Source organism: Aspergillus neoniger, assembly GCF_003184625.1.
Source record: "Aspergillus neoniger CBS 115656 unplaced genomic scaffold BO87scaffold_5, whole genome shotgun sequence".
Classification (NCBI taxonomy): domain Eukaryota; kingdom Fungi; phylum Ascomycota; class Eurotiomycetes; order Eurotiales; family Aspergillaceae; genus Aspergillus; species Aspergillus neoniger.
Genome location: NW_020291133.1, coordinates 886,684 through 902,597, shown reverse-complemented (window position 1 = coordinate 902,597; position 15,914 = coordinate 886,684). Strand labels below are relative to the sequence as shown.

The following is a 15,914-nucleotide window of genomic DNA, read 5'->3' as shown; positions in this document are numbered from 1 at the left end:
AATGCAACAAGTTGCGCCCATGTGCCATCAGGCCATGCTGAGTCAGCGGTCTGGCCAATGAACTCCGAAAGTCTCCGCGTGGCCCGTCGGAGGCATCCGGCATCAGCCACCGGATGCCACCAATGATCGGGCGCCAATCTCACCCCCGAACAAGCCGAGTGGAACCGCCTCTCACCATTACATGATGGAGGAATCACGCTTCAGCGACCTCACGATACAACCTTCCCCTGTTCCCCTCCCCTTCTCACCTCACCCTGCTCAGCCGCCGTTATCTTAGCTGCATTCTTCAGCATCAGTACTATTGCTAGTTGTGGCTGAGGGTTTACCGTCAGCCCCTCTGCTTCATGATGCCTCGCTGGAAGCGCAGTAAACCGCGCCCCGAGAAGGATGCAGCAATCAGCGGCGGCAATTCCGGTGTATCCCCCGACTCCCCGACGGCTCATTCTACTGCTGTGGCCTCCCTTCGCGCTGTTAGTGGCTGCTCTCCCGATGCCATGAGAACAACAGCAGTAACCCAAGACCAGGCACCCTCCGACCCAGAAGCGATTCGAAAGCTAGCCAAGCAGCACGCCGAGTTCGGACCCCTGGGCGATCCGTCGCATCTCTACACCAGCGAGCATCCCGGCGGAGAGATCCCTGACCCGGTCATTGATGAGCCTCCGTACTTCGTCGTCCTGACCACCTACGTCAGCTTTCTCGTGCTGATCTTTCTCGGCCATTTTCATGATTTCGTGGATAAGTGGTTTCGCTCCCATACTTACCGGCACTTGAAGCCCCAGAATGGCTATGCGTCATTGTACAGCGACTTCGAGAGTTTCTATACGCGACGCTTGAAGCAACGGATCAATGACTGCTTTGAGAGGCCGATCGTTGGTGTTCCGGGCAGGCATGTCACGCTGTTGGACCGCACGACTGAAGACAATCTTCATTTCAGACTTACGGGCACAACGACGGATACGCTCAATCTGAGTTCGTATAATTATCTGGGTTTTGCTCAGTCGGAAGGCCCATGCACCGACTATGCCGAGGAGGTACTTCGCCGGGATGGCATTTGCATTGCATCGACTCTTGAAGGAGGAATCACGAAGCTTCATGCCGAGGTGGAAGATCAAATTGCCCGGTTTGTGGGGAAAGAAGCCGCAGTTGTGTTCTCCATGGGCTTTGTGACGAATGCTACTATCTTTCCCTCTATCATGGAAAAGGGATGTCTGATCCTGTCTGATGAACTCAACCATGCGTCCATCCGGTTTGGTGCTCGTCTGTCTGGCGCGGCTATTCAGGTCTTCGCGCACAACAACATGGCCGACCTCGAGAAGCGTCTCAGGGAGGCAATCTCTCAAGGTCAGCCTCGCACGCATAGGCCGTGGAAGAAGATTCTTGTTACCGTGGAGGGACTGTTCTCTATGGAAGGTACCATGTGCAACCTTCCTCGGATACTGGCATTGAAGAAGAAGTACAAGTTCCACCTTTTTGTTGACGAGGCACACTCCATTGGAGCTGTTGGACGTCACGGACGCGGAGTTTGCGACTACTTCAAAGTAGACCCGGCGGAAGTCGACATCCTGATGGGAACGTTTACCAAGTCCTTCGGGGCGAACGGTGGCTATATCGCGGCCGACAGGGCCATCATTGACAAGATTCGCTGCACAAACGCTGGTCAAATCTTTGGAGAAGCACCATCGCTTCCTGTCCTGGCCCAGATCTACTCCTCGTTGCGACTCATTGCTGATGAGGATCCTCTTCACCCGGGCGAGGGACGCGAGCGGATGCAGCGCTTGGCCTTCAACTCGCGCTACCTTCGGCTCGGATTGAAGAGACTGGGCTTCATCGTTTACGGACATGACGATTCTCCAATCGTGCCATTGATGTTGTACAACCCTGCCAAGATGCCTGCCTTCTCGCGAGAAATGCTGCGACGCAAGATCTCTGTGGTTGTCGTGACCTACCCTGCCACGCCCCTGGAGCTGTCACGGGCGCGACTCTGCATCTCAGCCGCGCACACCAAAGACGATCTGGATCGCATCCTGCAGGCGTGCGATGAAATAGGCGATGCATTGGAGATCAAATTCTCTTCGGGCATTGCAGGTGGCCTGAGAGAACCATTGTCTGCGCACGATAGCTCGAAGGGACCCCGGATGATTGAGCCTCCCCGTTGGCTTCTCGAAGAGGTCATTGCGAGGGGTACTTACGACGCAAATCAGCCTTTATACTAGGTGGATGTCACCGCTTAATGTTATTAGAAACAGGATATTCTAACGCCGTATGATGTTCAAGAATATACACGCCAAGAACATATAGCTAACGCCCTCTTTTTGGATTCGATTTACTTGGGTGTTACGGGTTGTTTGAATTCTTTCGCTGAACAAAAAAAGCCGGCATTTGAAGACGCCAAAACGTACTTGATGATATTAATATTAATGTATACAGTAATGTTTTCTTTCTAGACAATATACAAACCCTCGCTGGACCCGGAGATCTTGTTCATATGGCGCTCACTCTTTGAGATAATAAGAAGAATCCTATGCTAATCAGAGGTCATTTTCTGATTTGAGTTGCAATAGGAGTTTCATTTGCTGTTCTTGGGCATGAATGCGACCGTGGAAAAAATCATATTGTTGTGTTTGAGTACTAGTAATAAGGAGTGCCTGGACTGTCTGGGGGAAGACTGGGTCTCTATCTAGTGTCGCGATACAGTATTTGCGGGGTGGACTTAGCATTGGTGTCGATGGAACATGACGGCACGCATAGTCACAATGAAGTCTACCATCCAAGGGGTGAAAAAGTGACACCACACCTAATATAAGTAGATGTAATACTAAGCCAACCTATCAGACCTCCATGGCCAAACCCAAAACCACATGGACATTAGGACTCGCATAATAACAACCATAATAGATAAGGAAAATCAAAGGGCCCTTTGACGATCCGGAACGGTTCACGTGACCTACAAGCCACGGGCGTTAGGGCTGTGGCCCTCGAACGGGGCTCTTCCCGCACAAAGAGGAAGTAGCGCCGCTCGCTTAGCGACGACCAGCGAACTCATCCGACATCGTTGTGTGCGTTGAACCTAGCCCACCAACGACAACAACCGCCGACAACATACATCCCAAGGGATTATCCTAGAGCAGCGCTCTTCCTTTCGCTGGATATATCCTTTTTGAACCGGTGACAGAGAGCAGGATGTCCGCCATCGAGCCAGTCGTGCGTACCGCCCCATCCCGAAACCTATCATCCACATATACATACAATCTCCTTGAAATTGAATATACACACACAAAGACATGTCAAAAGGAAGAGGGCGTCACAGGGCTCTGGAGTTGGGGAATTCACACATATACACAAAAGTACAATTTGTCGCTGACTTGAGTTCTTGGGTTTTTCGCAGGTCGTCATTGACGGCAAGGGACACCTCTTGGGTCGCCTGGCCAGCACTGTTGCTAAGCAGCTGCTCAACGGTCAGAAGATCGTCGTCGTGAGATGTGAAGCCCTCAACATCTCCGGCGAGTTCTTCCGCGCGAAGCGTATGTTCTATCCGACCCGGTTTCTTTTCGATTTCATTTTGCAGTATGGATTTCTCTTTGGGATGATTGGGAAGAAGAATGGGGAATTGTGCGACGATTCGCGGCATATTGAGGAGGACATCGACAATTGCATGGAAGATCAGTGGAGGAACAAGCAACATATTTGTGCTGGAAGACAGACGGGCTGACCTGGATTTCGCGATATAGTCAAGTACCACGCCTACCTTCGCAAGATGACTCGTTTCAACCCCACCCGCGGAGGTGAGACTACCCGATGACTTTCCCCTTTTACGATGGGGGAAAGACGACACTTGATTGTTTTTTGGGACTCAGTGCTGAATCGCTACAGGTCCCTTCCACTTCCGTGCCCCCTCCCGCATCTTCTACAAGGCTGTCCGCGGCATGATCCCCCACAAGACCGCCCGTGGTGCCGCCGCTATGGAGCGCCTGAAGGTTTTCGAGGGTGTTCCTCCCCCCTACGACAAGAAGAAGCGCGTTGTCGTTCCCCAGGCTCTGCGTGTTCTCCGCCTGCGCCCCGGCCGCAAGTACTGCACCGTTGGTCGTCTCAGCCACGAGGTTGGCTGGAAGTACCAGGACGTTGTTGCCAGGTACGTTTATACTGCATTGGAGAGGACGATCTGGGGAGATATTGGAAATATTGGGTGCAGAAAGCTAACGGATTCGTTTTTTCTACTTTTACAGACTTGAGGAGCGCAGAAAGGTTAAGAGCAGTGCATACTACGAGCGCAAGAAGGCCGCTCGCCGCCAACTCGTCCACGCCCAGAAGTCGGCGGGTGTTAACGAGCAGACCAAGAGCCAGCTCGCTTCCCTCGGATACTAGATACCTAGTTGCGCGGCTGGTTGCTTGTGTTTGTGATGGGATGGGATGGGATCGCGAAACGGTTCTCTGCGAAGAAGATGGACAGCAAACCGATCGACCTTTTTCTCACTGTCCCTACCTTTTCATGAAATACCACAATTCTTATGTTGTGACGCACATGGAGGCTGGAGAGATCGATTCTTTCTACATAAAAAATACAGGAGTCACTTGGGATGAAAGGTTGTTCAAAATAGCTGACCCGTTATTTCGCGCCGTGGCGGTTTAATCCAAGAATTTCTTTTCAAGAGTTCAAATGACTTTGCTGTGACGAATCCGATGCACCATTTACCACCGCTACTACTACTTACTACTGGCCCCTTGCAATTATGTGTATTTCTAGCCCGCCCCCGGACGGAGAGAGAGCGAGAGTACTGCCTATTGTGTACTTGATTTGCGATATGCGACTACCCAGGATGCCGGACGAGGCTCCATGTTCCATCACCTACCATGCCGTGCCCACGCGATGCTGCCCCTATTTTTTTTCCTGTGTAAAATGATGCCCTGAGCGCCACCGATTGCCAGTCCAGATGATGCGTAGGACGTCACTAGGAGCCGTATCAGTCACCCAGTAAACCCCCAACTTGCCCATTGGAGTCCGATATACACACTTACGATAACCGATACAGATAGTAGATAGTAGAGATAGATCACGACACCGCCTAGGCAGCGGATAGAATCAATGGGATCCACCTCTCTTTGACAATAGTGGTCCCGACACACTTAATATCGCCTGGCGTATTAAGTGACCATCTGTCTGATTTCTAGTTACCTCATATCTCGGTCCGGAGATTGTTCAACTAAGTGGGTACAGACAGGCACTACTACAGACAGCAACTGTGGGTGGAAACGGATCCGGATCCGGTGAGTTTAGTTCTACAGTTTATTAATGTATCTGTCTGTCTGTCAATGGGTCTAGTGAGGTAATGATGGTATGATTGTGGTATTGAGTAAATAGATCAATTGATTTTGCCTGTGAACAATAGTAAAAATGATACTTCTGTAGGATATTAAAAATCCTCCTCTCATACAGAAGGAATGTTCAACAGACCTTCATTAGTTAGGTATAGATGGTCCCTCCCGGCACTAGTTCCAGCCCCAGCCCAGCCCAAGAATTGGTCCCCGTCCGCTTTTCCCTTCTCCGTCTCCGCTTACCGACGGTGATTGATGATCTGCTTCCCCCGCATCTTGTTCCTCTCTTTTTACCTTGGCTACTAATACTAGTACTACTACTGTCTATTGTAGTACTTACTTGCCCAGTAGTAATTAGTCTTATTACCCTCGGTCCGGAGGTATCCCTCACTAAAAAATCAAATGTCCCCTCCCTTTTCTTCCTCCTCTTCCCTCTCTTCTCATCACATCCCTCTTCTCGTCACACACACACACACTTGATTATTCCCCTCTTTCTTCCTCTCTATTGGCCAGTAATTCCACAAATCCCTAAATATTACTTACTTAGTAGTACTAGCCCTCCCCCCTTGAATCAATTACTATGTCCTCCGCAAAAGATAGATTATCCGGCCTCTTAGGCCATCTTATCCCTTCCTCTTCCTCTTCTTCCGCACCATCTACATCTGATACCCAAGGCCCTTCTACCGATCAGGAGCAAAACAGCGATAACAACAAAGTCAACTTCCACACACTTTCGCCCGCGTATTTCCTGCAGAGGTCGGCGGCAATCGAACCGGATGTGAGTTCATCTACATCGTTTTCCAAACTGAATAGGCGCAATTGAAAACGTTAGCGAATTGTGGCTAAATGATGTCTTCTTTTGGTGGTTGTAGGCAGAAGCTATTTACCACATCACATCCGATGGTCAGGAACTACGACGAACTTACCTCGAATTTGCGGACCGGGCAAGAGGGTTAGCGTATTTCTTGAAGAAGCGCGGGTTCAAGAGAGTCGGCATTCTGTGTCCGAATACCCCGGCTTTCTTGGAGTCTATTTTTGGGATTGGGGCCGCCGGGGCGGTGAATATTGGTGAGTTCATTACTTTCTATTATTTTGTGTGTGGTGTTTCATGCTGACGGTTCTAATAATCTCTGCTAGCTGTGAACTACCGACTCATAAAAGATGATATCGCTTATATATTTACGCACTCGGAAGCGGAGGTGATCATTGTGGATAAGGAATTCCTGCCCTTGCTGCGCGTGTATAGGGAGGCGAGGCCGGAGACTCCCATTATTGTTGATACGGATACCGATGCCGCGGAGGGTCAATTGTCGGGTCCCTTTGACGAGGCGGTTTTGGAAGGTCTCAAGTACGATATAGCTACTGGAAATAAGGGCTGGGAGGGGCTGCAGTCTCAGGCTGGTTCGGAAGATGATGTTGTTGCTTTGGCATATACGAGTGGGACGACGTCGCGGCCGAAGGGCGTCGAATATACAAATCGCGGTGCCTATTTGGCGGCTTTGGGGAATGTGGTTGAGTCTGGGTTGAATGTGTTCAATGGTCGTTGTCGGTATTTGTGGATATTGCCGATGTTTCATGCTGTTGGTGGGTGCTGTTGAGCTCAATTGCATGTCGTGGATGGTTACTGATAATATTTTCTAGGATGGACGTTTCCATGGGCTGTTACTGCTGCGCGCGGTACGCACTATTGCCTGCGCAAGGTGGACTATGGGCAGATTTGGAAGTTGTTCAAGAATGAGGGTATCACCCACTTCAATGCGGCCCCTACTGTGAACACGCTGCTTTGCAATCACCCGGATGCTGAGCCACTGTCGACGCCGGTTATCGTCCAGGTAGCGGGTAGTCCGCCTACACCTCATCTGTTCGAGCAGATGACCAGTCTGAATCTGCGTCCCGTGCACGTCTACGGTATGACGGAGACGTATGGTCCTACTACCAGGTGCTATATGCTACCCGCATGGGATCAATTACCCCGAGACGAGAAGTTCCGGAGGATGGCCAGGCAAGGGCATGGTTTCCTGACCAGTCTGCCAACGCGGGTCATCAAGACGGATGTGCCTGAGGGCACCATTATCGACGTCAAGCAAGACGGCAAGGAGATAGGCGAGATTGCGTTTGTGGGGAACATCTGTGCTCAAGGTTATTACAAAGATGCCGAGGCGACGCGGAAGCTCTTTGCTGGTGGCGTTCTTCATTCGGGCGACTTGGCTGTCTGGCATCCCGATGGAGCGATCCAGATCCTGGACCGAGCCAAAGACATTATCATCAGCGGTATGAGGACACCTTGACTATTATGGTAGCCTTCGTAGGAGTCTGGGCGGTGCATGCTAACGTCGTACAGGAGGCGAAAACATCTCGTCTGTCGCACTGGAATCCATGCTGGTGACTCACCCGGACATTCTGGAGGTGGGCGTGGTGGCGGTGCCTGACACACATTGGGGAGAGCGACCCAAGGCGTTTGTAACCACGAAGCAAGGTCGGCACCTGGAGGGGAAAGAAGTGATTGACTGGGCCCGGAACCAAAGTCAAATCAGCAAGTTCATGCTTCCGCGGGAGGTGGAGGTGGTGGCGGAACTGCCCAAGACGAGTACGGGGAAAATCAGGAAGAATGTTCTCCGGGACTGGGCGAAAGGGGTACCGCGATGAACCTAAGCTGAGGGTTGGGTTGGGGTGTGCCTAGGAGAGGGGAAGGAGGGATGGTGTGATGGTGTGATATAGAATAGAAACTGCGTGGTGGTTATTTATAGGGCTATATGTAAGTGAGGTTGTTATAGACTGGGAGGGGGACTCGCTATCACGGTCCGTGTACTTTCCGTTGTTCTTGGATAGCATAGACATGTTAGATATTTTGATCCGGACTCTTTTTTGATTCTTCTGAGACTGAAGTTGGGACTTTATGAGCCGTGAAGAAAGTACAGGTATTTTTAGACGCGAGATGAAGATGGATCGGAGCGCACAGACATCCCCGGGGTCTCGGTGATGCCCTGAAGAGGAGAGTTGGACAACAGTGGCATTGTTTGGGCCACGGACAACAATGGAAGCGGGTTATGCAAGTGATGCTCGATGGATGGGTCAAGCTACCCAAATGGATACTTAACACATATCGTCACATAGTGAAGCAAACAAGTGTGTCGATAGTACTTTGTAGCAGTTGTGCTGTCTTTGGGCGCATCAGAGAGGGCAGGCAGGCAGGCAGGCATACTATGCTCCCTCTGCCAGCATCCAGGCCTCGAATCAAATAACCCCAACCCATTGTCTGTGCACAGGGCAGGGCGTCTAAGGGAATGCCTTAATTCACCATCCAATACAACAATTCTCCCTCAGTTAATTGATCATCTTCACGCCACTAGGGAATGTCAAGATTGGGCAGTGCTGGTTGCTGCTGGGGCTTACCTCACCAGGCACAGTGACGGTGGGCTGCCGACCGGGGCTAAGATTTCCCCCTCTCTTCTTCTTCTCTCACTCTCTTCTCTTTCCCTTTCACATATCGTCACACCCGCCCATGCGATAGTTACCCGCCGCCCTGCTTTGCCTGCATCCCTCCCTCTCCCTCTCCCTCTCCCTCTCTCCCCTCTTCCTCCTCTGGTAGAACACTCAACTACCTTACAAACCCTCTCCCTTTTTCCTCAATATTTCACCTTTCCTAGCGATACTCTCTACTAAGTCCCCCAGCTTGCCTCTTCACGACTGGCGCCTTCTCTTGCTCCCCTCGCATACCCTTCCGACGCTGGGCCTCCTCCACACCCCTCCTCTCTCCCTTCCTTGCCTTCCGCTCGCCTCCTCTCCCAGCTGCAACTGCTGCAGGCACGCCCGACGCGCGTTCTCTTTCATAAGCGCCCTTGATCCGCTGTCCGCTCAAGTGGAACTCGATTCTCCTCCGCTGACTTGGGTCTTATTGGACATCGACCCTTTCCCTCTATCCCTCACGACCCGGCTTCGATCTCAGGAACCAACCGCTCTTACACCTGCAGACCACACCCTCCCCCCCCCCCGGTTGGATCCACTCGCATCGGACCCAACGCGCATCTCACTCGCTCTCTCTCTCTCTTTGTGTGACGACAGTCGATGAGACACATTCCATGCCGATCAGCCTTCCATATTCACGGTGAGCGAAACCAGGACGCAACTGAGCACGACCAGGGCTCCGTTCCCGCACACTTGATACCCATCCCGACGGCGGTCCCGATGCCCCGCCAAAGGCAACCCGCTCGGTTCTCGAGCGAAGCTCCCTCCGAATCCTCGACTTCGTCGACGTCTCCGGATCGCACTGCGGACGAGGATACCGACTTCTTCACAGCCCAGGCGAATGACTCGCAATCGTCGGTCGGCGTCGCGACCCGTGACGCCCATCCCCATCATGACGCCGACTTGTACCTGCCGCCGATCGGGCGTTTACCCCCGGAGATTCTCATCGCCATCTTCGCGAAACTGTCTTCGCCCTCCGACATGTTGAGCTGCATGCGCGTATGCAGGGGATGGGCAGCGAACTGCGTGGGCATTCTCTGGCACCGCCCCTCATGCAACAACTGGGACAACATGAAAAGCATCACGGCCTCGGTGGGAAAATCGGACAGCTTCTTTCCCTACTCGCAGCTGATCCGGAGACTCAACCTATCCGCGCTGACGGACGATGTCAGTGATGGCACTGTGGTGCCCTTTGCCCAGTGCAACCGCATCGAACGTCTCACGTTGACCAACTGCTCGAAACTCACGGACAAGGGTGTGTCGGACTTGGTGGAGGGCAATCGGCATTTGCAGGCTCTGGATGTCTCTGATCTGAAACATCTTACAGATCATACATTGTATACGATAGCACGGAATTGTGCGCGGCTGCAGGGCCTCAACATTACGGGATGTGTCAATGTAACGGACGACTCGTTGATCACAGTGTCTCGGAATTGTCGACAAATCAAAAGGGTAAGCTTTTTTTGCTGGTGTATCTGTACCATGTTTTGGGGGGCTCAACTGACCTAGCGCAGTTAAAATTAAACGGAGTAACACAGGTTACTGACAAGGCTATCTTGTCGTTCGCCCAAAGTTGCCCGGCCATCCTGGAGATTGACCTGCACGACTGTAAGCTCGTCACCAACCCGTCGGTGACATCGCTCATGACGACGCTCCAAAACCTGCGCGAGCTACGACTAGCCCATTGTACAGAAATTGACGACACGGCCTTTCTGGAGCTCCCCCGGCATCTGTCGATGGACAGTCTCCGCATTCTTGACCTGACGTCATGCGAGAGCGTCCGGGACGATGCCGTAGAGCGCATTGTGGCTGCAGCCCCGCGTCTCCGGAATCTGGTGCTGGCCAAGTGTCGATTCATCACCGATCGTGCGGTCTGGGCCATTTGCCGGCTGGGCAAGAATCTACACTACGTCCATCTGGGCCACTGCTCCAACATCACTGATGCCGCGGTGATTCAGCTGGTCAAATCCTGCAACCGCATCCGGTATATCGATCTGGCCTGCTGCATTCGTTTGACGGACACGAGCGTGCAGCAGCTGGCCACATTGCCCAAGCTGCGGCGAATTGGCTTGGTCAAGTGCCAGAATATTACGGACAATAGCATTCACGCCTTGGCAGGATCCAAGGCGGCCCACCACTCGGGGGGCGTCAGTAGCTTGGAGCGGGTGCATCTGAGTTACTGCGTTCGCTTAACGATTGATGTATGTTTCTGAGGGAGCTTCTACTTGGAATTTGATAGCATACTGACTAGCGCACAGGGAATTCACGCTTTACTCAATAGTTGTCCGCGATTGACACACCTGAGTCTGACGGGCGTTCAGGCCTTCCTGCGAGAAGAGCTGACGGTTTTCTGCCGCGAGGCACCTTCGGAGTTCACGCATCAACAACGAGAGGTGTTCTGCGTGTTCAGCGGCGAGGGCGTCAACCGCCTGCGCGACTTCCTGAACCGCATCATTCCGCCTCCTCCGCCGACGCGAGACATGACCGAGGCCACGATGTATGATGATGATGAAGAGCTAGAGGACGAGGAAAACCAAGTGACAGGCTTGATGCATGCGACCGCCGCGACGGCCATTCACGACGACGACTACATTGACATTGGACATACCCATGGTTGATACCCCCGCCTTCTTACAGCGAGTCTATTCACATCGGAGCCTATCATTTTGCACTTGCTTGCTTTTATTTTTTTTTGCGCCGCCTGTGTTGTACTTATCCGCGTTTTGCTCTGAGGGAGGGGTTGATTTTCCCTCCTGACTGTTGCAATGGCTATTCGGAAATTTGCATCGGATCCGCGGCTCACGGGGAGCTGCCTTCTAGGACAGAGGGAGGCTGTGGTTTATTTCTCTTTTATTTCTCTTTCTCATTCGGTTGGGACGAACATCTCTGTGGATTTTTCTTTTTACCGGAATGATATATACCAGGCGATGGCATGGTGCTGTAGAGAAGCAATCCACGGTGTGCGTGAGTGTATGGGGGGAAAGAGAAAGGGAGCGAGAGACTAGATAGGGTATCTATTGTTATCTGCAAAGGATGGCAGAGCGACCATGTGCATGGACGGAGTTTTAGCTAGCAGCATTTGAATCCCAGCATCGGCTTATTTTTATGGTGACTTTTTATCTCCGAGTGTATACAGTGACCGGAAGTACTTAATTAACAGTTAGTGGTACAACGTCACTTTCCCCACCGCCTTCCCGCCCATTTGATCATCAATCAATCGGCGTCTCCTCACTTCCTCCGCATCGCTGCTCCAACACCAACCCAGCACTCCTGCAGAGCTGCAATCCTCCGATGGCTCCTCTCAGGCTATCGCGAGCCAATCCACTGGCCTTCACCCCCTGGCCTGTCACCCTAATCACCACCGTCGTCTATCTCGCCTTCCTCATCCCACTGCTTATCGTGCATCATGTCGTCCCCTCGCCTCCAACCGCCAACCCCGACGGTCTCGACCTCGCCCAAGCCTGGGCCGATCTCCAAGTCCTAACCGACGGCTTCCACCCGTATAACTCCCGTCGCAACGACGAAGTTCACACCTGGCTCCTGCAACGCATTCATGAGATCCTCGACGCCTCACCTTCGGCCGACCAGTACCTCTCCGTCGATGAGGGGAAGCCGAAGCCCGCCGTCTTCGTCTTCGACGACACGCAATCCAACCTCTCCTTCGTCGGAAACTCCCTGTCCAGCTCCAACACCGCCGTTTACTTCGAGGGCACCAACATTCTCGTCTACATCCGCGGAACGGACGATGATCCCGAGAACTGGTGGGAGGAACCCAACGGTGTGCCCTCCGGCAAGGGCGGCGTGCTGGTCAACGCCCACTACGATAGTGTTTCAACGGGATACGGCGCCACTGATGATGGTGTCGGTGTCGTGACTTGCTTGCAGCTGATTCAGTACTTCATGGCACCGGGCCATGCGCCGCGGAGGGGCTTGGTCGTGCTGCTGAATAACGGCGAGGAGGATTATCTGAATGGCGCGCGCGTGTACGGACAGCATCCGATCGCCAAGTTTCCCCATACGTTCCTTAATCTCGAGGGTGCCGGGGCTGGCGGTCGTGCTATCCTCTTTCGCAGCTCGGATACCGAGGTCACTCGTCCGTATATGAGTTCGAAGTATCCGTTTGGGTCGGTGTTGGCGGCGGATGGGTTTGCGACGGGTCTCATTGCTAGTCAGACGGATTATGTGGTGTTTGAGGGGGATTTGGGCCTGCGGGGACTGGATGTTGCGTTTATGGAGCCGAGGGCTAGGTATCATACGGAGCAGGATGATTCGAGACATACGAGTAAGAGCTCGCTCTGGCATATGTTGTCTGCGGCGGTTACGACTACGGAGGGGTTGGTCTCGGATAAGAGTGCGCAGTTTGATGGCGCGCCCAGGGATGATGCGAAGGTTGCGAGCGGGTCGGGGTCCAGAGCTGTGTGGTTTGATCTGTTTGGGACGACTTTTGTTTTGTTCGAGCTGCATACGCTGTTTGCGCTGTCGGTGACGCTGCTCGTGGTTGCGCCGCTGGCTCTGCTGGTGACGGGCATTGCGCTGACCCGCGCGGACAAGATGTATTTGTTTAGAACGACTGCAAAGACGGATGATGGTCTGGACTCGACTTCTCTGCAGGGTCTACGTGGTTTCTTCCGGTTTCCGTTCCTCTTTGCGATCCCTACGGCTGTCACTGTTGGTCTGGCGTACCTGGTGACCAAGGTTAACCCGCTTATTATCCACAGCAGCGAGTATGCCGTCTGGAGTATGATGCTGTCTGCCTGGATCTTCTGGGCTTGGTTTGTCTCGCGGGTGGCTAATTCTGTTCGTCCCTCTGCGCTGCACCGCGTCTACACCCTTACCTGGATGTTCGTGCTGGCCTGGGTGCTCCTCGTCATCTCCACAGTCTACCAGAACCAACGCGGCCTGGCCGGCGGCTACTCCGTCTTCTTCTTCTTCTGCGGCACCTTCCTCGCCACTTGGATCTCCTATCTAGAGCTCTTCTCCCTGCCGCGCAAGTCCGAGTTCGCGAACCAAAACCGGCCGATGTCCCGCCGGGCCAGCAGCTACGGCGGCAGTCGACTAGGCACAGCGTCGGGTGAAGACCACGAAGAAGACGACCACGACGCCGAAGAAGAAGAAGAGGAAGAACATGAGCCCACCGAATCAACCTCCCTACTCGGAGGCGGCCAGCGCACCACCTTCGCCAACTACGTCCGCGTCTCCGGCGACCACCGCGGCTCCGACACCGACGAGCACCACCACTACCCAGGCGTCTACGAGAACGAGCAACGCTGGAGCGGCTCGCTCCCGGCCTGGATCTGGACCCTACAATTCCTCCTCATCGCCCCGCTAGTCCTCATCATGGTTGGACCCCTCGCTCTCCTCCTGACCAGCGCCCTCCACCAAACCGGCCAAGACGGCAGCTCCTCTCTATTCATCTACGTCGCCATCGCAGCCCTGACCACATACCTCCTCACGCCCCTCCTCCCCTTCATCCACCGCCACACCTACCACCTCCCCGTCTTCCTCCTCCTCGTTTTCCTCGGCACTTTAATCTACAACCTCGTCGCCTTCCCCTTCTCCCCGACCAACCGCCTCAAACTCTTCTTCATCCAAGACATCGACCTCACCACTGGCTCCACCACCGCCTCCCTCGCCGGCGTCCAACCCTACGTCCACGCCGCCGCTTCCACCCTCCCCAGCACCACTAACCAGAACATCAATTGCACCGAACACACCACCCGCGGCACCAAATGCGCCTGGCCGGGTCTCGCCCCGCGCGTTGTCCCAGACACACCATACTCCGACTGGCTCGACTTTACCATCTCCCAGCAACACAACACCACCGGATCCAACGACGAAGATGAAGATACCCACCCAAAGCAAGCCCGCATCACCTTATCAGGCCGCAACACCCGCGCCTGCAAACTCCTCTTCGACTCGCCCATCTCGTCTTTCTCCGTCCTCGGCTCCGCCACGGATCCCCGCTTCCCGACCACTTCTCCGCACGGCACGAAGGAAATCCGTCTGTGGAGTAGGGAGTGGGAGAATGAGTGGGTCGTGGATGTTGCGTGGTCGGGAAACACTACCCATACTGACGATGATAATGGTGAAGAAGAAGGAGAAGGAAAGTTAACCGGCAAAGCAGTCTGTCTCTGGAGCGATAACAATTCAAAGGGTGTCATCCCGGCGTTGGATGAAGTCAGACAGTTTGCGCCCAATTGGGTGGCGGTTAGTAAGGCTGCGGATGGGTTGGTGGAGGGGTGGAAGGGGTTTAGTATTTGATCTATCCCATTTTCTTAGTTTGGAAGTTAGGTGGTGGTAGTGGTGGATACCTCTAGCTTTATCTGCGCGCGTGTGTGTGCTAGTATTTGTTGTGTTGTGTTTGTTTGTTTATTTGTTGATTGTTATTGTTGTTGTTGTTGTCTGCCTAGCTGGCTAGCTTACTTACTTTGCTTGTTTGTTCTATTGTTCTATTGAGTGCTTGATTGTGGGTATTATGAGGCGATGAATTCCATGCGTTGCAATCAATGAGATAAGAGTATATCTCATTCACCTGTTCCACATACAACTTACGATGTATCGGCGTTTACGTTACTACCACATCACATCACATCACATCAATCACTACATGTTCGAAAACCCAGTATGGCATTGTAGCAATACAGGTATAATACATTAACTGGGAGCGAAACGGGTTGTAAAAAATACAGTAGAAAGAACTAGGATACATGTGGTTTGGTAAAGGGTAGATAGGTGTAGATGTAGATGTAGTAGGTGAAAGACAAGAGGAGAAGAAAGGAAAAAGAAAAACAAATCTATCTACAGTTTCAAGGCCGTCCGTCCGTTCCGTTCCAAAGGGGGAAAGTTAATCTCGTAGCACTCCGAATCATTCGTTCAATCAATGAGTTAGGTCTTGATAAAAAAAAAAGAAAAATAAGACAAAAACACAAAGAGTAAGAATGGTAGAATAACATAGTAGGTAAAAAAAATCAAATGTCTCAAGTCAACTCCACGCCGGCTTCCCTGGTAAAGAAAGTAGTTTAACACAACACCGCGTAATGGATGGATAAAGTGGTAGGTAGAGAAGGAGAGGTCCCTGAACGCCTTGCTGGATTTTTCTTTCTTTTGGTACATGGATGTGTGTGTATGCGAGGATGATG

The 15,914-nt window shown here is 52.7% G+C and overlaps 5 protein-coding genes across 5 annotated transcripts; all 5 read left to right on the top strand.

Annotated features, from left to right (window-relative positions):
• Window positions 1-223: 223 nt before the first annotated feature.
• BO87DRAFT_189264 (putative serine palmitoyltransferase 1) lies at window positions 224-2,370 on the top strand. Its single transcript, XM_025618474.1, has one exon. The coding sequence runs from the start codon at window positions 345-347 to the stop codon at window positions 2,211-2,213; it is 1,869 nt and encodes a 622-aa protein (XP_025483401.1). The 5' UTR covers window positions 224-344; the 3' UTR covers window positions 2,214-2,370.
• A 655-nt stretch (window positions 2,371-3,025) lies between these two features.
• On the top strand, window positions 3,026-4,838 carry BO87DRAFT_413298 (60S ribosomal protein uL13). Its single transcript, XM_025626567.1, has 5 exons — window positions 3,026-3,201; window positions 3,386-3,521; window positions 3,729-3,782; window positions 3,871-4,129; window positions 4,224-4,838. Exons 1-5 carry the CDS (start codon window positions 3,181-3,183, stop codon window positions 4,360-4,362), a joined length of 609 nt encoding a protein of 202 aa, XP_025483400.1. The 5' UTR covers window positions 3,026-3,180; the 3' UTR covers window positions 4,363-4,838.
• Window positions 4,839-5,678: 840 nt separating this feature from the next.
• On the top strand, window positions 5,679-8,456 carry BO87DRAFT_413297 (putative AMP-binding domain protein). The gene is made up of 5 exons (XM_025626566.1): window positions 5,679-6,088; window positions 6,183-6,378; window positions 6,448-6,894; window positions 6,952-7,581; window positions 7,652-8,456. The coding sequence occupies exons 1-5, from the start codon at window positions 5,891-5,893 to the stop codon at window positions 7,954-7,956; spliced, it is 1,776 nt and encodes a 591-aa protein (XP_025483399.1). The 5' UTR covers window positions 5,679-5,890; the 3' UTR covers window positions 7,957-8,456.
• Window positions 8,457-9,287: 831 nt separating this feature from the next.
• On the top strand, window positions 9,288-11,880 carry BO87DRAFT_327769 (putative ubiquitin ligase complex F-box protein GRR1). Its single transcript, XM_025620193.1, has 3 exons — window positions 9,288-10,227; window positions 10,290-10,976; window positions 11,034-11,880. The coding sequence occupies exons 1-3, from the start codon at window positions 9,376-9,378 to the stop codon at window positions 11,391-11,393; spliced, it is 1,899 nt and encodes a 632-aa protein (XP_025483398.1). The 5' UTR covers window positions 9,288-9,375; the 3' UTR covers window positions 11,394-11,880.
• Window positions 11,881-12,018: 138 nt separating this feature from the next.
• Window positions 12,019-15,381, top strand: BO87DRAFT_373570 (M28 family metallopeptidase). Its single transcript, XM_025622586.1, has one exon. The coding sequence runs from the start codon at window positions 12,067-12,069 to the stop codon at window positions 15,034-15,036; it is 2,970 nt and encodes a 989-aa protein (XP_025483397.1). The 5' UTR covers window positions 12,019-12,066; the 3' UTR covers window positions 15,037-15,381.
• The last annotated feature ends 533 nt before the right edge of the window (window positions 15,382-15,914 follow it).

Excerpts from the sequence above, each read along its gene's own strand:
- BO87DRAFT_189264 (XM_025618474.1), top strand. The coding sequence starts at position 345 with ATGATGCCTCGCTGGAAGCGCAGTAAACCGCGCCCCGAGAAGGATGCA.
- BO87DRAFT_413298 (XM_025626567.1), top strand. The coding sequence starts at position 3,181 with ATGTCCGCCATCGAGCCAGTC. Across the intron at positions 3,202-3,385 it reads TGTCCGCCATCGAGCCAGTC|GTCGTCATTGACGGCAAGGG; the intron begins GTGCGTACCGCC and ends GGTTTTTCGCAG. Across the intron at positions 4,130-4,223 it reads TACCAGGACGTTGTTGCCAG|ACTTGAGGAGCGCAGAAAGG; the intron begins GTACGTTTATAC and ends CTACTTTTACAG.
- BO87DRAFT_413297 (XM_025626566.1), top strand. The coding sequence starts at position 5,891 with ATGTCCTCCGCAAAAGATAGATTATCCGGCCTCTTAGGCCATCTTATC. Across the intron at positions 6,379-6,447 it reads CGCCGGGGCGGTGAATATTG|CTGTGAACTACCGACTCATA; the intron begins GTGAGTTCATTA and ends AATCTCTGCTAG. Across the intron at positions 6,895-6,951 it reads GCCGATGTTTCATGCTGTTG|GATGGACGTTTCCATGGGCT; the intron begins GTGGGTGCTGTT and ends AATATTTTCTAG.
- BO87DRAFT_327769 (XM_025620193.1), top strand. The coding sequence starts at position 9,376 with ATGAGACACATTCCATGCCGATCAGCCTTCCATATTCACGGTGAGCGA. Across the intron at positions 10,228-10,289 it reads ATTGTCGACAAATCAAAAGG|TTAAAATTAAACGGAGTAAC; the intron begins GTAAGCTTTTTT and ends GACCTAGCGCAG. Across the intron at positions 10,977-11,033 it reads GCGTTCGCTTAACGATTGAT|GGAATTCACGCTTTACTCAA; the intron begins GTATGTTTCTGA and ends ACTAGCGCACAG.
- BO87DRAFT_373570 (XM_025622586.1), top strand. The coding sequence starts at position 12,067 with ATGGCTCCTCTCAGGCTATCGCGAGCCAATCCACTGGCCTTCACCCCC.